The sequence below is a fragment of the Hyperolius riggenbachi genome, chromosome 6 (assembly GCF_040937935.1).
Source record: "Hyperolius riggenbachi isolate aHypRig1 chromosome 6, aHypRig1.pri, whole genome shotgun sequence".
Classification (NCBI taxonomy): Eukaryota; Metazoa; Chordata; class Amphibia; order Anura; family Hyperoliidae; genus Hyperolius; species Hyperolius riggenbachi.
In genome coordinates, this window is record NC_090651.1 from 65,679,628 (window position 1) to 65,701,815 (window position 22,188).

Sequence of the window (22,188 nt, forward strand, 5' to 3'; positions counted from 1 at the left end):
TAGAATATTAGTAATAAAGAAAAGAGCCTCAATTTTATTTTCAGTTATACAGCTTTATTTATAACACTGCACCACTGTCACATTTGCCATTTAGAATATACTCTCTGCTTTTTAAGCTGTAAAAACAAGCAGAACTAATGACCCTCTGAACTTTCCTGCAATAAAATCTTATCTCAAGCTGTCTCTCACCTTTCTTGGCTATTTAAGCTCTTCAGAAAACAGGACCGACTTCCACTACAGTCAACCAGCTCAGAGAAGCTGAGATAACAACTCAAGTATTTTAACCCCTCCTGTACTGGAAATCAGAAAGGGACTTCACAATTTCTTAGTAGGGCTAGAAGTATGATTATATGTTTATCTAATCATGTCGCGTCACTTTAGGTTCACTTTATCAGGAAGTAGGTGTTGAGCAATTACTAGACCACTATTTGCTAGCAGGAATCTACTCGCTCATCTTCAGCAAGTATGGTTTAAGTGCACAGCTGCAACCAAGAACAAGATATACACTAGATTTTTTTTTTTTACTTTAAAACTTCAGTTACAAAAAATAAAGTAATACTTCTCTTGTACCTAATTAACGTATTTGCCCTGTGAATTAACCTTGTTCAGTTTTGGGATTACTGGAGTCTAAATTTCCTGTAGTTAAAAGCAAATCAAAAATCATGCCAAAGCTTAAAACAACTGTCAACATGCATAATGTTACAATGCTGATATCACCTTTTGTACGTGGGAAGAATCTGGATTCCTGGGTGCACCGTATACAAAAATAGGTCTCTGTATGACTAAAAACTAACATTTGCTAATTTCGGCAATGTCCCATTTTGACACTTCAATGTTTGACGACTAACTGGACTGTCAAACGGTTTGAATGAAACTCATGATGTGTAGCGACATCCAATTATGACTGGCCAATGACTGACCAATTTTACCACTTCCATGTAGCATGAGGGCAAACATTTTATTTTTAAAGACTTTTATTGAAGTTGGCATGAACATAAAAGGTAGGCAAACAGATTTTGAATACTATTAATACTATTACTATTGTACTATGAATACTATTGTAGGACAGGTAACCTCTCATACTAGATAAAAGTGGTAAAATTGGATGTGTGTACACTCTTTAGATAGAAAAGTCCAGCCCCTTTACGAGCCACTCACTGCAGCACACAGACTTTCAATGGCTACAGTCTTCCCCGAAAGTGCAGTCTGTGCTCCACCCCTTGTAAGCTGGGCACCATGAAGATGATTAACCAGACAGAAGCTGGGTACCACACAGTCTGCCACTTACTCCTCAGGGACACACATACAGGTTTGGAACTGAATGTTTTTGTAGCATAAACTTTTATTTGACACAAAAATTACAGCAGAACATTTGGTAAGTTATCCAATGGATTATTTAGATCTGAGCCTGATATTTGAGCTGGTTGATTGTCAGGTACACAACCCTATTTCTGTACAAGTCTGCACCTTGCTTTTGCACAATCAGTGCTTCATGGATTAGTTGTCAACTAGACCAGATTTTCCCAAGTCACCTCAGCTTTCCACTCTCCTTATTCTCCATTTGGCATTGCTTGTACAAATAGGCATTCCTGATATATGCCTGATTGACGTTTTGTTGAAATATTGATTGGGAATACTCCAATATTTAATAGATGATAATTATTTCAAACATCTAATCTGTTAAAAACAGTACAGTGTATGCCACATTTTAGAATAATAATATAACCAGGACATTACAGCAGTGACGGTAATGTACTGCTTGGTACTGTACTGCTTTGATTGGTACTGAGGGTACCAGTCGAATGAAAGGTGTTTGGAACATTTCATTATCTTGTGTTATTTAATAGAACTGACAGAAAATGTTATTAAAAAAATGATGTTATGCTGAGATAAGCAGTGTCGTCGGAGATGATAAACCACTACAGTAATGAAATGTCCCTTGTTATCACTGAGAATAGTGACAATAGTATAAACAGTCTCCAGTCTGAGCTCCAAACATCTGGAGAAAGCAAAAGTCACATGATCCAGCCAGTGGTTGTGATTGGCAGACAACAATGGTGGCATGTTCCAGATGAGAAGATCTCCTTATCTTCCTTTACTCTTCATCTTCTGTCTTGTCCTCTTACCCGGCCTCTTCTGAAGAGAGAGATGACCAGTCAGATTACAGGAAATACATGGGGCATTCATTAATGTCTGATTACCGTTCTACTCACGTTTGCATTCTTGCCTCCCTTTTTCCCGCCTTTGCGAGGACCCTTCCCATGTGCAACACTCGTCCGGAAACTAGACACATCATTGAAACTTTCCTTTGTGTTCATTTTCGAGCCTTTCTTCCTACCGCCAAAGCCAAACTTCTGGTCTTTGTATTTCCTCTTGGCATTGGGTCTAAGAGACAAATAAATCCAACATACCGTAATTAAGGTTGCACTGCATTACTATACTTCATTTTCTTTTCCTCTCCTAGAAACCAATCAGCATCCCATGTGTTCTAGCAAGCTTCTAGTAACTAAAATGAAAGAAAGTCGACTGGTTGCATCAATGGGAATGTAAGCTCTCTATATATAGTGTCAAAGCTCAATGTTAATTAATGTATATTCTGGCGTATAAGACTACTTTTTAACCCAGGAAAATCTTCTAAAAAAAAAGTCAGGGGTCTTATACGCCGGGTACGGAAACTTCCAAGCCAGACTGGAGAATCCAATTAAATCTGACATGTCCGATTGGGATTCGATTCAATTCGATTTGCCATTGTTTTGCAATGGCATATCAAATTGAATCGAATCCCGATCGGACATGTCAGATTTAATCGGACCGTATATCGAAACGTAATAGAATCGCACAAAGAATCGTATCATGTAGATTGGGCTTTAGAGACAGGGATATCTGACCAATCCAAGCAGGCTTTGTATACAATAACCAGCCAATAGCCAGTAAGGTACATTGCTTGCTGTAATTGGCTGGTTGTATACTGGGTACCACATACAGTACAGCACCAGTATCTGTACCTGCTTATACAGTATAGCACCAGTACATACAGTACAGTATACAAATGTCCAAGAGTCAAGAAGGGTAGTCTACGGTGAGTATATGCCAAAATGTATACTTTAACTGGAAAAGTTGGGCGTCGTCTTATACAAATAGTCGTCTTGTACGCCGGAAAATACGGTATCTATAGACCTAAAAATGTCGGTTCTTTTCCGCTAGCCGGGCGCATCCTGTAGGTGGCGACAAAACTCCAAAGTTACATCTTTCCCTACTATCAATGGTGGCCTGGAGGGGGGAATAGTAATTAGCGCCACCTGCCGGATGCACCCGGCTAACAGAGAAGTACCAAAATGTCTACAAGAAATCTGTTCTTCGTAACAACCAGATCCTACATAACATTTTTGTAATAAGACCAAATAACTAACAAGGACATGCCTGCACTGCTCACAGCAATCTGACTTATTTCAGACATTTAAATTGGTAGTCGCTCGATTAGGGTGATAACCATAATATGAGGAGCTCACACGGATGATCAAATACACAAGAGCAAAATTTAAAGGGACCTGGGCTCAAAGCTCACAGGTCCCATTTGAGCCAAGGCAAATTTTGCTCTTTATTGCAGACATTTGCAATCACATACAAAAGTCTACACATTTTGCTCTTACCCTTTTCTAGCCTTTCCGGGTGGTCCTCCAGCTTTCCTTTCTGGCTGATCTCCCTCGAGAAAATCCAGTTTGTCAGAAAGGCCTGCAAATAAGAAAGACAATAGTACTTTTTTATTTCGAATAGGAAATTTGAAGAATAGACAGACACTTAAGTGCAGGAAGGAGTAAACCTGCCAGTCTTTTAAAGAACACCTGGGCCGAGAGTAAAATGGAGGCTGGCCCATTTCCTTTTAAACAATGCAGATTGCCTGGCTGTCCTGCTAAGCCCGTCTCGAATACTCTTAGCTCTTATACTCTGAACAAGCATGCAGAGGCGCTCTGACTGAACCACACACAGTAGATGCCTGGAGAACTCGTGTGCTGGGTCCACTGGACCTATAGCTGGCCGGTGCCTTGTCTCAGCCGGATTGCTCCTACGGCTTCAGGAAATCACCAACAGAACACAAGAGACGGCACACCAATGGCTGCAATGAAATTTGCTGTATTCGAGAACAAGTGTACACTACATGTTACGGATATTACATACCTTCAGGTGTATACACCTGCACCTGAAGAAGGATGTAATATCTGTAACATGTAGTGTACACTTGTTCCGAATACAGCAAATTGCATTGCAGCCATTGGTGTGCCATCTCTTGTGTTCTGTTGGCGCTCTGACTGAAGTCTGACTGCATTAGCCACATGTGGAAAGCCAAAAGGAAGAGAGCGCTCCTTGGTGTATAAACCTTTATTTGCAAAATGATGCACTTTCAAGTATTGCACGTACAAGATATAAAACTTACTTAGGCTTATCTGCCCAGTTGAGGGAATTCCTTTCACATATGCAATCAACAATATATCACTGCCTCACCTGAGGAAGATGCTGTGCATCAAAACACGTAGTCAGACTAGGATTCACGCTGCTGGCTACACAAGATGGAGACTTCACGTCACCCCAGGCAGTGATACAATTGCGCTATCCCATTGGCCACGGTTGATTGCGGAGGTGGAAGGAATTCCCTCAACTGAGCAGATAAGCCTAAATGAGTTTTATATCTTATACCTGCAATACTTAAAGAGACACTGAAGCGAAAAAAAATTCTGATATTATGCTTTGTATGTGTAGTACAGCTAAGAAATAAAACATTAAGATCAGATACATCAGTTAATTGTTTCCAGTACAGGAAGAGTTAAGAAACTCCAGTTATCTCTATGCAAAAAAAGCCATTAAGCTCTATGACTTTCAAAGTCGTGGAGAGGGCCGTTTTCTGACTTTTATTATCTCAACTGTAAGTGAACTATGTACTTTTTCTCTGCCAGAGGAGAGGTCATTAGTTCACAGACTGCTCTGAAAGAATCATTTTGAATGCAGAGTGTTGTGTAATCTGCACATATTAGAGAATGATGCAATGTTAGAAAAAACACTATATACAGGATCTTCTCAAAAAATTAGCATATTGTGATAAAGTTCATTATTTTCTGTAATGTACTGATAAACATTAGACTTTCACATATTTTAGATTCAAATACACACAACTGAAGTATTTTAAGCCTTTTATTGTTTTAATATTGATGATTTTGGCATACAGCTCATGAAAACCCAATTTTCCTATCTCAAAAAAATAGCATATTTCATCCGACCAATGAAAGAAAAGTGTTTTTAAAACAAAAAAAGTCAACCTTCAAATAATTATGTTCAGTTATGCACTCAATACTTGGTCGGGAATCCTTTTGCAGAAATGACTGCTTCAATGCGGCGTGGCATGGAGGCAATCAGCCTGTGGCACTGCTCAGGTGTTATGGAGGCCCAGGATGCTTCGATAGCAGCCTTACGCTCATCCAAAGTGTTGGGTCTTGCGTCTCTCAACTTTCTCTTCACAATATCCCACAGATTCTCTATGGGGTTCAGGTCAGGAGAGTTGGCAGGCCAATTGAGCACAGTAATACCATGGTCCGTAAACCATTTACCAGTGGTTTTGGCACTGTGAGCAGGTGCCAGGTCATGCTGAAAAATGAAATCTTCATCTCCATAACGCTTTTCAGCAGATGGAAGCATGAACCCACTTTTGAACCAGAAAGAGCGGTAGAGGCGCCTGACCTGGGCTACAGAGAAGCAGCACTGGACTGTTGCTCAGTGGTCCAAAGTACTTTTTTCGGATGAAAGCAACTTTTACATGTCATTTGGAAATCAAGGTGCCAGAGTCTGGAGGAAGACTGGGGAGAGGGAAATGCCAATATGCCTGAAGTCCAGTGTCAAGTACCCACAGTCAGTGATGGTCTGGGGTGCCATGTCAGCTGCTGGTGCTGGTCCACTGTGTTTTATCAAGGGCAGGGTCAATGCAGCTAGCTATCAGGAGATTGTGGAGCACTTCATGCTTCCATCTGCTGAAAAGCTTTGTGGAGATGAAGATTTCATTTTTCAGCACGACCTGGCACCTGCTCACAGTGCCAAAACCACTGGTAAATGGTTTACTGACCATGGTATTACTGTGCTCAATTGGCCTGGCAACTCCTGACCTGAACCCCATAGAGAATCTGTGGGATATTGTGAAGAGAAAGTTGAGAGACGCAAGACCCAACACTCTGGATGAGCTTAAGGCCGCTATCGAAGCATCCTGGGCCTCCATAACACCTGAGCAGTGCCACAGGCTGATTGCCTCCATGCCACGCCGCATTGAAGCAGTCATTTCTGCAAAAGGATTCCCGACCAAGTATTGAGTGCATAACTGAACATAATTATTTGAAGGTTGACTTTTTTTGTTTTAAAAACACTTTTCTTTTATTGGTCGGATGAAATATGCTAATTTTTTGAGATAGGAAATTTGGGATTTCATGAGCTGTATGCCAAAATCTTGAATATTAAAACAATAAAAGGCTTGAACTACTTCAGTTGTGTGTATTTGAATCTAAAATATATGAAAGTCTAATGTTTATCAGTACATTACAGAACATAATGAACTTTATCACAATATGCTATTTTTTTGAGAAGATCCTGTACTTGAAAATAAAAATATGAGAATATTTTCTTTGCTGCCAATCTTCTAGTAATTATTCATAGTACACAACCAATTCACTATATCATATATTTTTTTTCGCTTCAGTGTCTCTTTAAAGCGCATCATTTTGCAAATAAAGGGTAATACACCAAGGAGCGCTCTCTTTTCCTATTGTCTCTCCGCATTTGCACAACCTATCCCTTGTTTGAAGAGAGCAGCACCAGTGAATGCCTTTGAGATTCACCACATTGTTTCCACAGTGTTTCCTAAACACCATCACCAATCAGACAGGCACACTCCAGTGCCCATATCTCCTCTTCTATGGATTATGCTTGTTTCAGGTGTTTGATTCAGGCACGACTGCAGCCAAAGATAAACAGGACATTCAGACAAATGGTATTGTGTAAAAGGAAACAAATATGGCAGCAACCATATACCTTTTACTTCAGGTGTACTTTAAAATCTATGGCAACATTTACGTTCATGCCCCTTGCTTCAACAAAACCACAATACAGGTGTCTTGCTAGTTCAGCTGTTTCTCCTAAGTAGATCTTCACTCTTCTTTAGACTCAGTCCATGGTAAAGGGTGGGGGGGGGGGGGGGGGTTGGGGTAGGGAAATCTCACTATTAGTCTGAGGAACAATATTCATAAAGTACAGTCATAGGGTTTTTTTTCTCCTTCCAAAGTAGTCATCACTAAATCTCCCCATTCTCTTTAGATTGTAAGCTCGCAAGGGCAGGGCTCTCCCTCTTTTGTGTCTTGGAAATCATTATACATTTTATTCATCATGTTACTTTTATCACTGTCATTACCAATTCTGTATTTTGTAACATTTTTGTATTTTGTCACCAATTATGTATCTTGTAGATTGGTGTACACCATTGTCTGTATTATTATGTACCCCATGTTTGTTTCTTAGTACAGTGCCACGGAATATGTTGGCGCTTTATAAATCAGTAATAATAAACTTCTCGATAGTGTTGGCTACACTTTATTTCCAGACTATACTGTAAAGTGTATACTTTACAAACTAGTCCGAGGGATACAAAAGTGCAGCAGTGAGAGATCCGGACATCAGCCAATAGTTCCAAAAGCGTCACCTTTATTTCATCCTTGCACCAACCAACAAATACAACAATGTATGGCCTGAAAGCCGTTTCGCAGGGTAACCACGCTCCGTCAGAGGCATCAAGTTATATACCTTGCTGTCTCTGGCAAAGTGGGGTTACCCCACGAAACAGCTATCAGGCCATACATTGTAAAATGTATGTCGGTTGATGTGAGAATGATATAAAGGTGTCGCTTTTGGAACTATTGGCTGGTGCTCAGATCTCTCACTGCTGCACTTTTGGTACCATTTAATCCTATATCTGGAGGCACAGCTGCCGCACCTCCTCCTATCAACTGTCAGTCTAGCATCCAGTGCCAATTCTCTCTTCTCTTCAACTTATATTAGAGAGATAGAGCAGAAGTTTGACTGATAGATCCAAACATTGTAAAGCCACTTTGAGGAACAACAGGCTATGCTAATGTTTCAGGAAAATATTTTCTTAACCTCCTTGCCGGTCTGATTCTTTCCAGATTTTAGGGTCTTAAAGAGGTGCAATTTTTTTTTCCACTCATTCAGACCCTAAAACCTGAAAAAAAATCATTCTGGCAGGGAGATATGCAGCAGAATAAAAAATTTACCTTCCTGGGCTCCAGCGCTGCAGTTATTTTGACCACAAGATGGCGCTAATATACATATAAACGAACTTCTCTATATTTCTCTAATATAGAGAAGGTCGTTTTAAATATTAGCCCCGCCCCCGATGAAGTCACACCGCTCCGATTGGCCGCCGGGTCCCCGGAAGAATAGCGGGGACATGGGGATCCCGGCGGCCAGGGAAAGACCCCACACTGCCGGGGAGAGAGTCTGGAGTCCCGCTGCACAGCGCGATCGCGTGCGGGACTCCACAACTGACAGGTAAAGCGCTGCACTGCCTACCCCGACCTGAGCTCGGGATCACCGCTAACAGCTTCTTTTTTTACCCCGAGCTCAGGTCGGGAAAACCGGCAAGGAGGTTAAGTCAGTATAGGCTTTAATGCACCAACTAGCATGCAAAAACTTCACATTATTAGAGGACTTCGTGAGCGTTAAGTGAGAGTGATATAGATTCTGCTATATTTATTTCCTTTTAAACAAAGCATATTGCCTGGCTGTCCTGCTGATCCTCTGCTTTTAACCATAGACCCTGAAGAAGCATGCAGATCAGGTGCTCTGACTAAAGTCTGGATTGGCTGCATGCTTGTTTCAGGTGTGTGATTCAGACACTATTGCAGCCAAAGAGATCAGCAGGAAAGCCAGGCAACTGGTATTGCTTAATCCCTGCTTTAAATCCCTGTGCATGCTGGTCATTCTTTTCAATCTTCAGCAGAGAATTTTAGTCATTCAGGCTTGATAAGGCAGAGGTGCTGATTTGTGAAAATCTTGATTACCAGTGCAATCTGGATTATATTGGCAAATGCCTGTTTTCAGGTAAGCAGTAGAGGAAGTGTATGGGGTGGTGTGTTATCTCTCAGATACTGTAGGCAATTATTTACCTTTCTGGTATTTTTTGATCTGGTTCATCATGTTAGATTTCTCCTTCTGTCTCTTCTGTAAAACTTCAACTTGCACCTGAAGAAAAGAGAAAAGAAAAGGAAACCTGAGTAACACTGAAAACAGCTGGGACAGGCCTGCAGGCACTGTGATAGAGGATGCATTGTCAGACCTATAACCGATCTCACTCACTGACCTTCTTGCCGTACTTCCGCAGAGCTCGCAGCTGTTTGGCTTTTTCAGACTTCTCCATTGACTGCTGTTTAGCCTGAAGCTTCTGTCTAATCTGAAAATGCAGAAACACAAACCAATGAGAATAATTAAACACTGAAAAGCTGTCGTTCTGTCTCACTGCAAACTCTATCATCAAAGAATAAAAAGCAGAGTTCTGTTTCAATCCGGTACACTAATGTGAATGTATTAAAGTGTACCCAAGCCGAATCCTAACAAAAAAAGTTATATACTTACCTAGGAAGAGAGAAGCCTCTGGATGCTCCAGAGGCTTTCAGTGTCCTCCTTGACCCCACCATTGCTGCGGACAGACCCCTAGAACATAGAGCTTGTTGGATAGGTTATTGCAGTGCTTGTGCATGAAGAGAAGTGTGGCTGAGAACTTCAAGGGCAGAAGCAGTGGTCTGGAGGGGGACTTAGGAAGCCTCTGGAGGATCCAGAGCCTTCCCTCTTCCTAGGTAAGGATCTTTTTTTTTTTTTTTTTTTTTTTTATTAAGATCTGCCTCGGGTTTTCCTTAAAGGACAGGTCCAAGTAAAAAACAAAACAAGATCTACTTACCTGGGACCTCATCCAGCCCCTGGCAGCCGATCTTTCCCTAGCCGCAGCTCTGTTGTACTGGGGTCCCCCCATTGCAGATGCCGACCTCGCCAGGTCAGCTCCTTCTGTGCCTGCGCGAGCGCACCGCTCGCAATCGTGCTCACGTGGCCTGGAGCGTTCTGTGCAGAAGATGCGGAGGAGAGGTCAGCATCTGCAACGGTGGGGACCCAGGACACCGGAGCTACAGCGAGGGACAGATCAGAGGAAGCCCCACCAGATAAGTAAATTTTTTTTTTTGTTACTCTGATGTGTCCTTTAGAGATGGCTTTGTGGCAAAATAAATAACAGAGAGAGAAGAATAGTGAATAGGAATGGTCAATGAGATTCAAATAATGTAGAGTTGATGCAGCATTATGCAAATTTATGTAGCTTGAAAGTGAACCGATCAAATTCGACTTGGGGAAGGCCAGCTGATAAATTTCATACTCCTACATTTGCATGCCATTGACTATCCCTAATAGTGAATACTGCAAAGAGAGAGGTAACCTCTTTACAGACTGAGTGCCCATAGCCTGGAAATCAAGTGTGGACAACCCAGACAGATGCACAAACTCACCGATAATGGTCTTTGCCAGCAATGCAACAAAGTATTTCTAAAAGATGAGGCCTACTTCCTGTTGTGTTGCTGTGCACAGTAGACACGAGAGCCCAAGTGAATTTTAGGGCAGGGTGAAGAATCTGATTGAATGTGGTAAATTATGAATATGCTGCTCCTGAACTCACCCAAAGTGAAGCAGCAGCATTGGGAAAAGGAAGGGGGGGGGGGGGTTAGAGACATCTAAGAGGCAAAGAGGCAGTTAAAATATCCACTATTTACCTGGTATAATTATCCCTTTTTTGCCATTATATCCCAGGCCGATAACATCATCAGAAACCCTTCCAGTAGCTATATATTGCTGTATATTAGTATGTAGCCCACCTTTCCACTGAGGATTAGCCTAGGCTATTATGTGGAATCCCCCCTTTTTAACCTTCCTGGCGGTAAGCCCGAGCTGAGCTCGGGCTATGCCGTGCAGGAGGATTTCTCAGGCCCTGCTGGGACGATTTGCATAATTATTATTTTTTGTACACGCAGCTAGCACTTTGCTAGCTGCGTGTACTGCCCGATCGCCGCGCCACCTCCACCCCCCATGCGCTGCCTGGCCAATCAGTGCCAGGCAGCACTGAGGGATGGATCGGGACTCCCTTTGACGTCATCCCGCCCGTCGCCATGGCGACGGGGGAAGCCCTAATGGAAATCCCGTTCAGAACGGGATTAGCCGGACAGGCTTGATCTCCGGAGGCGATCGAAGAGGGTGGGGAGATGCCGCTGCACAGCGGCTGTCATGTAGCTAGCGTTAAAACTTGAATCCTTGTGCAGATCGCTTGATATTCCTCCCTGTATTGCCTGATGAAGCGGGATTGAACCTGCAAAGCGCGTTGCAATTTTTTGGGGAGTTTCTAATAAATGTGTTTGACTGTCTGAATCGCAGTCGTTGTCGTGTCTGCTTGAGGGAGGTAAGACCACCACTTCCTTCTTCATTTTTGCCAATTAAGTTGGTTTTTAAGCTCATTTAATCTAATATTATACTTTTGGCGCCTCTGTTCATTATATGCAATAATAAAAACATGACTGTTCTCCCACAGAGCACAATGGAACCTTGGAGCGTCTTTACTCAGAAGTCCAGAGTGTTGGCATAGGTGGACGGGAGGACTGCCCATACACACTATCCTTTTTTACTAGGGATGACCAATGAGATGCAAATATTTTAGCATTCATCCAGATATTATGCAAAATTTGTATGCAAATATGTGCAGCTTGAAAATGGACCAATCACTTTAAACCTGGGTGGGACTTGATAGGTCTATTTTCAGACTGCATATATTTGCATAACTCTGCATGAACTCGGAAATATTTGCATCTCATTGATCATCCATACTTCATACACACCAATCAAGGCCTAGAGTGTAAGAGGCGCGCCAGGAAGAAGTGATGTGTGTGGAGAGACATTACTGAGCCCTTGTTGGGAATCAGCTGTGCTGAGAAAAAAAACTTATCAGCCACAAACGCAGATCTCCATAACAGTCAGTACACATTTACACAGGAGCAGGATGGCTACTATAACTAGTGTTGGTGTTCAATATCAGGATATGGATTTCGGAAAGCATGGATTCTCCCACACACTATACTTCCACACCCAAAGCAGTGGACAGGGTCACGTGGAGGTCACTCACGCCTCACTTCATATGACTCCAATGCTTTCTCTTTCCAAGCTAGAAAGCATCGGATTCACCTGAAGCACGGTGTGAACCACAAATAAGTGAACTCCTCATAACCCCATCCACTGCTTTGGGTGCTGACATGTGATGTGCGGGAGAATTCTGGTTTCCAACTTAAAACTCCGGAATTTAAATACTCAACACTGATGGTTGGTTACCTTGTGCATATGCTGGTCTGTCTTGGCCATCTCAGCGAAGTAATCATCAGGACGTCTTGTGGAAACCTTCAGCTGCTGAAGACGTGGAAGAGCAAAGAGCACTGCAGCCTGCGCCTGCCGGTAGCTGTGGGAGAATGACAGGGCTGAGAACCATAAGGCATATCTTCTGGACTGGCCCTTAACCGAGCCCAAATGGTCAACCTTGATATACCCAAGACGAAAGCTAGGTGTAGGTGTGTAGGTGTGTGTTTTAATACATTCAGCTTCTTGAAAAAACACGCTTTGTAAGTGTGGCAAAAAAAATGAACTAAAGTGCGGAAGTTATAGCAAGCATAACCTAGCAATGGCCTTGCTGTTCCAGACTAGTGAAAGCTGATGTGATTGGCTGTTGTGGGCTTCTTTACAGCCCCGCTCCCCACCCCCAAGAATAAATACCAGAAGATTAAACTCCAGTGACAACGTTGAACCAAATGAAGGCCGCCAGCATTACCATTGGTTTGCTGAGCCCTGATGAGTCTCCGTTTTTGGCATGACTTCCTGGTTTCTTGCCACAGTGAAACACCCTTTATCAGTGGTGGTGAACCTACTGTATGGCACGCATGCCAGGAGGGGACTCAGAGCCCTTTGTGGGCACATGTGCTGTCATCCTAGCTAGTAGTGTAGGGATTTAGCGATAAGGGAGAACACAGCAGGTCCATCTTTCTATCTATTAACCATACCGTGGGCTACTTTAGTCTACGTACACTGAGGGGCACATCTGGCTACCTACATAGGGGTGCTAATTTAGGCTACCTATACTGGGGGGCACATTCGACTACTTATACTTGGTGCTTCACTTGCTACCTATACTGGTAGACTACTTCTGGCTGCCTATATCAATCAGTTGCCCCTCTTTCTATCTTTACTGGGGAGGTAATCTGGCTACATATACTGGGAGGCTACTTCTGGCTACCTACACTAAAAGCAAATCTGGCTGCCTAATACAGTACGGGGGGGGGGGGGGGGGGTACCTAGAGCTTCCTAATACTGGGGGTATCTCTGGCTGCATACACTGTAGGGCTACCTAACACTGGGAGGTACCTCTAGCACCTATACCTCAGTATACTGCCGTGTTGGCACTTTGCAATAAATAAGTGGGGTTTGGGTTGCTGTTTGGGCACTCGGTCTCTGAAAAGTCACTATCACTGCCCTATATTATGCCACTACTGCTGGTCATTACCACCCAGTGTTTGCCCCATGTTGGCATAAATCTCCAGAAGGGATAGGGATTTAACAGAGAAATACGTATTCATGGTTTTTAGTCTTCACTGCAAGTGGTGAGTCACTTTAAAAAAAAAAAGATTAATATACAGTAGCTGATTTTCTATACAGTGTAATAGACAAATATACAACATAGTTAGCCCCTAATGGTTCCAGGTATACCAGCTGCATGTGCAGAACCAATCCTGTTGTGGGGACAGTCTAGTTTTCCCATTCTAATTATAAACTTTAAGGTCTTTTTTTTTTCTCCAAAAATACTCACAAGCACATCTCCCTCTGAAAGTCATCCTCTGCATTGACTTCAGAGCTCTGATCGGCCGCCCCATTCTGTTGTGACTTATCCGGTACGGGCGCTGTAGTTACATCCAGTCGCTCCACCCACGACAAATCTTTTTTGAGATCCATAAGACTTTGTTTTAATCCAGTCTGTAGAGACACATGCATATAGTGTTAGAAACACGACCACCTCTACTATCCACTATAAAGACAAGTAATAATGAAGCTCCTCCATTTTGGACTGAAACAAAAAGTCTTATGTGACACCTGCTTTTAACTACATATGCAGAAATATTCTTAAGGACAATTGAAGCGTGAGGGATATGGAGGCTGCCATATTTATTCAGTTTTAATCAATACCAGTTGCGGGGCTGTCCTGCGAATCCACTGCCCCTAATACTTTTAGCCACAGACCCTGAACAAGCATGAGGCCTGGAACCCACTAGGAGCACATTTCTGAGCACTCTGATTTGAAAAGCTCTTGCTAATGTAATGCTATGGGTGGGATCCCACTCGAGCGATGTGATTTTATAAAACTCCCCCATAGCATTGCACAATTACTAGCGATTAGAAAAGGGTTCTAGTGGGTTTGAGCCCTCAAGCAGGTCAGGTGTTCCTGACATTATTGTCAGATCTGACAAGATTAGCTGCATGCTTGTTTCTGGTATACTTCAGACACTACTGCAGCCAAATAGATCAGCACAGCTGCCAGGCAACTGGTATTGTTTAAAAGGAAATAAATATGGCAGCCTCCATATCACTCTCACTTCAGTTGTCCTTTAACAACATGTAAACAAAATATAGTGATCTATATGCAGAGCTTCTGTTTGGGTTCAAGGTGCGTTTGTAGTTCCTGGGGGGGCTCAGCGCATCTCTGATTGGAGGCCATTCGGAAGCGGCCTGGTGTTGCGCTGATCCACCTTTTGCGCAATTTTCGATTTTTCAATTTTACTTGGTAGCGCACCCAGGCTATGCATATACATAGGTTAGGATTTAGTTAGTGTTAGGCCCCTCCCATGGAGGATTGACTTCTTCGCAGTGGGAGGGACAAGTACTTAATAGGTTGCATGCAAGCTGTTACAGGAAACCAACATCCTCCTCCAGTGGTAGACAGGTCATGTGTATGCTCGGTGTGTATTCGACCCCACAAGTGAGGCTTGCACTCTTTTGCAGGTAGGCACTAGTCTGTTTTTAAGTAGCGCTGCTCATTTCCTTGCTATGTACTAATTTACTTTGTTTTTGGTCAGCTGCTCCCACTTAACAGCCATGCTTTTGGTGTATATGCAGAGCTTCTGTTTGGGTTCAAGGTGCGTTTGTAGTTCCTGGGGGGGCTCAGCGCATCTCTGATTGGAGGCCATTCGGAGGCGGCCTGGTGTTGTGCTGATCCACCTTTTGCGCTACAGCAGGGGTGCCCACACTTTTTCGGCTTGTGAGCTACTTTAACAATTATCAAGTCAAAATGCATGTGTGTAATTTTAGAAGCACCATTGTATATACAGAATGGAAAATGTAGTGCCGTTGGGATCTACCATGAAGTCCTTGTAATCTACCGTTAGATCGCAATCTACCTAATGGGCACACCTGATCTACAGTGTTAAGTTTATAAAAATAAATGTGTAATTTTTTTTAATTAACTTAAAGTGTACCAGAGCTGTAATATAAATAAAGCAGCTGCTGGAGAGATACATAGAGGATGCACTTCTCGTGTGTAGACTGGGGCCGACTGACAGCAGTGATGGGACCCGGTTCCCGAAGCTGCATACAGCGGCGTGGGAGCGATCCGAGCGGATGGGGATGGAGGAAGCCGCAGGTATGTATAACATTTTTTATATTACAGCTCTTAGTCCCTTTAAGAGCAACTGTAGTGAAAATAATGTATAAAATTGCTTTTTTTGTTAAACTATATTCATCAACAGGTTATTTAGTCAGCGTTTGCCCATTGTAAAATCAGTACCATGGGTAATGACATCACACTGTGAGAGGGTTTTCACCACAATAACTTAAGTTTTTACTGTTTCATTGTCTCTGCTCAATGACACCTTCACTGAAGTATGCTAAAGCTCAAATCTATGAATTATTGACCCTTTTATCTCTTTCTTGCTCTAGGAAGCCATTTACTGACAGGAAAGTATTTTATGGCTGTAATAACTTATAAGTGAAGGTTATGCTAATCTGACCCAGTCCGACCTGGATAGGAACTGTCACTTGCATACCTGATGTTTAACCAGTTCGGCCTATCTGGACGAGCTTCCTCGTCCAGATAGGCACTGCTGCTGGTGCGCGCGATCGGGCGCGCCCCCACGCGCGCTCCCGCCGCTAGTCCCCCGATCAGTGAATGGGAATATAATTCCCATTCACCGATCTAACTTCCCCGCAGAAATACCGACGCTTTCTCTCCAGAGAGCGCGGTATTTCTGCCCCCAGGAAACTTCTCCCCAGCATTTTAGTTCCTGGATGCGAGATCGTTCGCATCCAGGACTTTTTTCACTGTGGCCAAATAGTAAACTGCACCCACATACATTTTTAATAAAAAAAAAAATAATATTATTTTACATTTAAAATTAGCAGTTTCCCTCCCACACCAAAAATTACCCACATACACTTTTTTTTTATTAAAAATAAAAAATACAATTAAAAAAAACAAAAACAACATAAATAGTTACCCAAGGGTCTGAACTTTTTAAATATGCATGTCAAAAGAATATGTTATTATATTATTTAAAATTATAAGCTTATAAATAGTGACGGACGCAAATTGAAAAAATGCACCTTTATTTCTAAATGAAATATCGGCAGCATAAATTGTGATAGGGACATCGTTTAAACGGTGTAATAACCGGGACAGATGGGCAAATAAAATACATGAGTTTTAATTACGGTAGCGCATATTAAATTTCAAACTATAATGGCCAAAAACTGAGAAATAATGATTTTTTTTCATTTCTTTCTTAATCTTCCTGTTAAAATAGATTTAGAAAAAAATAATTCTTAGCAAAATGTACTACCCAAGGAAAGCCTAATTAGTGGCGGAAAAAACAAGATATAGATCAATTCATTGTGATAAGTAGCAATAAAGTTATAGGCGAATGAATGGGAGGTGAACGTTGCTCGGATGCATGAGATTTTCGGACTGCGGCGCTGAACCGGTTAACAGTTTCAGGCAGAGAAAAAAAAATTAAAAAGGGAACACAGCCTAGTTACCGTGTTTCCCCTAAAGTAAGACATCCCCTGAGAATAAGCCCTAGCAGGAATTCCTAACATGCTTGAAATATAAGACATCTCCCAAATGTAAGCCCTAGCAGCAGTCCACATGACACGAGCAAGTCGTGCTCAATACAAAGCCTGGATACAGAAGAACAGCAGTATAATGTGAGTTCTACAGTCCTGTATATGTGTAAGGCAAATTGTGTTTTTGTTGGAGCCAGTCCTCCTGATAGCTCTGAGGAACCTGACAGTTCTCTGCCTGCAAGAAATAGACTCTTAACCAATAGACTCTTACCCACATGATCAGCAGAATCAATTTCTTCTAAGTGAGAGCTAAGATCTTCAAAAACAAGCCCTGTGCATGCTGCTTGTGTTTCAGCATGGCATGCAGTATACACGTTTTGTATAGGAAAACTACCAGCGTTTCCCCAAAAAATAAGACATCTTCTGAAAATAAGCCCTAGCACAACTTTGGGAGCAAAAATTAATATAAGACAGTGTCTTATTTTTGGGGAAAAACAGTAGTTGTGTGCTTGGCACTATACATGTCTATCTCATGTCACATGTCACCTCGGTTGTCCTTTAAATGGAGCTCACCTACTGGCGGAAAGCAAGAACACATCTTGTTCTACTGCTTCATTTCATGACAGAGATCCTGGGGCTGATTCACTACAAAGTGTGCTGCTCCAGCCGTGCCTCCAACAAACAACTTGCAAGATACTTCACAACAACACCTGGCATTTGAAGGAGTGCGCATTGCTATGTAAGCAGCGTGCGTAACTAAGGAAGGCACGCTACACAACCATGTGTAACGCGCAGAAGAGGTGCAAGTTGTTTGCTGGAGGTACGGCTGGAGCAGCGCACTATATAGTGAATCAACTCCAAGTCTCCTAACTGGTGGAGAATGATTATCTCTACTGTTTACTATGCAAGTTTCTTATCCAAGCCACACTAAACTAAAACAAGAAAATTCCCAATCACACCATCAAGTTGAGCGCTCAAAAAAAACATTGTAATATGGCATATTTTCCTGATATAAACAGTACAAATGTAAATAACATTCCATGGAAGAGGCTGTAGAAATGAAATGGAGGTACCCCAACACTCACCACATCATTAGCCAGCTTTTTCTTCTCATCCAGAACCAAGTTGAGTCCAGGCTTCAGCTTCCCTAGGGCAAAGGCTTCTTGTAACTATAATGCAAAAACATAAAACCTTAGAGATTATGAGATCCACATTACGGTCTAAAGACCCATACACAGTTGCATCTTAACTGACGCAAGATGCTTTGGAGGGGCAAGATGACTTTATATTCTGTGCGCTTTTTTATACTCCATGCACATTAAAGCGGAATATTTAAAAATATATTCCATGCACATTAAAGCATTTCAACTTTGCTCTAAAACATTATTTACAGCATATTATATGCAACCATCATTTTTTTTTTACTAGACCAGCATTGGAAGGGTTACACACAGAGCTTTAAAGTTCCATGGAGAGAAATGCATCTGAAGTTTAGATAGATACATTTAAGTAAACACAATGTAACAAGTGGTGAATGTTACACACTCTGGCTGTCCTCCAGCTCCTGCACAGTCACAGTGTGTGTGTGTCACATTCCTCACTTGTTACATTGTGTTTACTTAAATGTATCTATCTAAACTTCGGATGCGTCTGCATTTCTCTCCACGGAACTTTAAAGCTGTGTGTAACCCTTCCAATGCTGGTCTAGTAAAAAAAAAAATGCTGGTTGCATATAATATGCTGTAAATAATGTTTTAGAGAAAAGTTGAAATGCTGGGTTATATTCCGCTTTAATAGGAAATAAATATGACAACCTCCATATAACTCTTACTATAGTTGTCCTTTAATCCTCGTGGGGTGGGAGGGGAATTAAGTAGGCATCAAAGCACTGGACCGGTAGGGCATATGCATATTACTCCTCTTTAAATAATATAACAAATGAGCACAAGCATATTGTAGCAAGTGTCATATTTTCATTATAACTTACAGACTTCTAATATTTATGTTGCTGAGCCAATAATAAAGTCTTGATTGATGTGAATAACCTTTAGCACAGGAGTAAGTGATTAAAATTGACATGCCTTTAACAATTACCTGTTTGTCAGTCAATTCAGAAGGATCAATATCGGAGTCTGACTCTGAACCGCTCTCCTCTTCATGATCCAACATGATGTCTTCAGTTCTACAAAGAAATAAACGACTTAAAACTGCTCTGTAGATATGAGATCTCTTCTCTATAAATAAAAAGTAAACTGTATACAGGTATACTGTACAAACTTTAAAGCAAACCCGAGCTGGCATTAAGTAAAAGCCAAATACTTACCCAAGAAGACAGAAGCAGCATCCTCCACCCGCGTTGCAGTTGACTGGTACCCTTTTTTACTTTGCAGACAGTGCAAATTGACTGGCAGTCCTGCTGATCCTCTGTCTGTAAAGGCTCATAACACATCAGACCATAGTCTTTGGAAAATGAAAGATCATAAACCAATTTTACCCCCTTCCATGTAGTATGAGAGCCATACCTACACAGTCTATTCTATGGAGCTGAACTCCCCATCAGACAGAAATCTTTGCAAGATGCTGCACACAAAGATGCTGTAGACATTCAAAAGATCCGTATCTGCAAAATATCTGTTCCTGCAAAATGCATTCATAGTCTAGGAGATCTGCAGATCATCATACACACCTTGTTTAACAGACATTCATCTGCAGATCAGATCCACCAGGATGGATTTTCAGATCTGCAGATGAATGTCAGTTAAACAAGGTGTGTATAATGATCTGCAGATCTCATAGACTATGAATGCAATTTGCAGGAACAGATCTTTTGCGTCTGCACAGCATCTGTGTGCAGCATCTTGCAAAGATTTTTTTTCTGATGGGGAGTTCAGCTCCATAGAAAATACTGTGAAGGTATGGCTCTCAAACTACATGAAGGGTGGTAAGATTGGTCTGTGATCTTTCATTTTCCAAAGACTATAGTCTGATGTGTGTATGAGCCTTTATACTGGGAATACACGGTTTGTTTTTGAGCCATTTAGATGAATCGATAATTTCCGACATGTCCGATCCCCGGCCCGATCATTTCGCCGCTCGATTCTGCATTGAACACAGTGGAAAAAGATAAGGAAAACGAGCAGAAGATAAGAGAATCGCCTGCGGAATCGAGCGGGGAATCGATCGATTGGGAGAATCGAGCTGTGAATTCCCAGCAACAGGGCTGGTTCACACTCACTACTGCTCCTAGGCAGTACACGCCAAACCAAACAGGTGATTGACAGCAGCACAGACGCAGTAGAGGACGACCTGGCGAGGTTGGCCTTTGCACCGTCAAGGACTGGGAGCCAGCGGCTGAGAGCGGAGCTGCGACGAGGGACATAGCTGCTGCTAGGGGCTAGAGGAAGCCCCATGTAAGCAGGTAACTCCAGCTGGGATATTCCCGATAAACTATTTGGTCATATATGAATGATTTACATAAAAGCATCAAGCAATGTTTGAAATGCATTTATGTAAACCTACAGACCACTCCTAAAAAATGTGCATGCGTGGCTAGGGCCACACTAGCTCCGGGTGCGGGACGCATCCGCGGTCCGGGCTCCGATTTTCAAAACCCGGAACGCAAACGGATCCGTGCTGCCTTTTTTGCAGCACACGTTTTGGATCCGCTTGCGTGTTTTTTGGGGTTTTTTTTGCTAGAGGGGGTAGCAGCCAGGACGGGGGGCTGCGGGCAAAGCGGCGGCCAGGGGGGTCACATCCCCCCCCCCCTTGCTCACCTGGGTGCCCCCCGTCCCCGCTCCCCCTCCAGCTCGCATATAATGTAATAATTTGTACCTAATGAAGTTCGGCGAGCCGGGCACTTCCGCCCACACCGCTCGCCGTCACTTCCTGCAATGTCGCCCTCTGTATTTCAGTGGGCGGCATCGCAGGAAGTGACGGCGAGCGGTGTGGGCGGAAGTGCCCGGCTCGCCAAACTTCCTTAGGTACAAATTATTACATTATATGCGAGCTGGAGGGGGAGCGGGGACGGGGGGCACCCAGGTGAGCAAGGGGGGGGGGATGTGACCCCCCCCTGGCCGCCGCTTTGCCCGCAGCCCCCCGTCCTGGCTGCTACCCCCTCCAGCATGGCGGCCCCCTCCTTCACCATGGGACACTGGAAACTGATCTGTTTCCAGTGTCCCAAAATGTCAGTGAAGAGGGAGGCCCGTTTCCCTATTGATTTTCACTACCCGTACGTGTATACGGGTCCGTGAAAAATGCTGCAAGTCCGGACTCAGCGTTCCGGGTTTAAAAACGTATTCCGCGGATCGCACGCGGATACGTTTTTAACTTGAGTGTGTACTGTTCCTATTTTTAACATTGGTATCCGTGGCTACGTTTTTCGTCCGGGACAAAAAACGTAGCTACGGATACGTTTTTAAATCAAGTGTGAACTAGCCCTAAAGAGTTATTTGAGATGTTATACACTGACCACATAGGGGACACGTGAAAAGCCAGTCATTACACTGACCACATAGGAGGCCACTGGCTGTCCGTGTCCCCTATGTGGTCAGTGTAGACATTAACAGCAGCAGGGGGTACTTTGCCAACGTAATAATTAAAATGGGGTTCAGATTATAATAATGATGATGATGAAAAACAGAGGTAGATGTCAGCAGCTGCAGACTCTAGCAGGGAATGGAGAGGCTAGTGTGTTGTATGATGTGACGTGCACAGTCCCCGCACCACATGCTGCAACATACTCTCTCCAGCCATCAGCACCTCATGTGCCTCCCGCACTCCTGTACTCACATCCGGCCCCCTCACCTGTTATGCCAAGTCTCCCCCAAATACAGCCGTGCCAATGCCTTGCATTTTTACATAGCCCTAAACTCACCACGGCAGCCCCTCAGCTTTCACGTGTAGCCTGGCGGAAGCTCTGCAAGTCCTACTTCCGGTTGCGTCATTGCGAGAGCGACGCTTACAGCCTGTAGT

General features: G+C 43.0%; 1 protein-coding gene across 1 annotated transcript; it reads right to left on the bottom strand.

The window, feature by feature from the left end:
• Nucleotides 1-32: 32 nt before the first annotated feature.
• On the bottom strand, nt 33-22,176 carry EBNA1BP2 (EBNA1 binding protein 2). Its single transcript, XM_068239426.1, has 10 exons — nt 22,091-22,176; nt 19,312-19,399; nt 18,303-18,386; nt 13,976-14,139; nt 12,454-12,577; nt 9,404-9,493; nt 9,210-9,285; nt 3,651-3,732; nt 2,214-2,385; nt 33-2,136 (listed from the first exon to the last, which is right to left on the bottom strand). The coding sequence occupies exons 2-10, from the start codon at nt 19,384-19,386 to the stop codon at nt 2,086-2,088; spliced, it is 918 nt and encodes a 305-aa protein (XP_068095527.1). The 5' UTR covers nt 19,387-19,399; nt 22,091-22,176; the 3' UTR covers nt 33-2,085.
• Between the last annotated feature and the right edge of the window lie 12 nt (nt 22,177-22,188).

Bases quoted from the DNA above. Each gene is read 5' to 3' on its own strand.
- EBNA1BP2 (XM_068239426.1), bottom strand. From the start codon at position 19,386: ATGTTGGATCATGAAGAGGAGAGCGGTTCAGAGTCAGACTCCGATATT. The intron at 9,494-12,453 runs GTAACCAACCAT...CTGCATTTTCAG, and splicing joins CAGACCAGCATATGCACAAG to ATTAGACAGAAGCTTCAGGC. The intron at 2,137-2,213 runs GTGAGTAGAACG...CTCTCTCTTCAG, and splicing joins AGGGAGGCAAGAATGCAAAC to AAGAGGCCGGGTAAGAGGAC.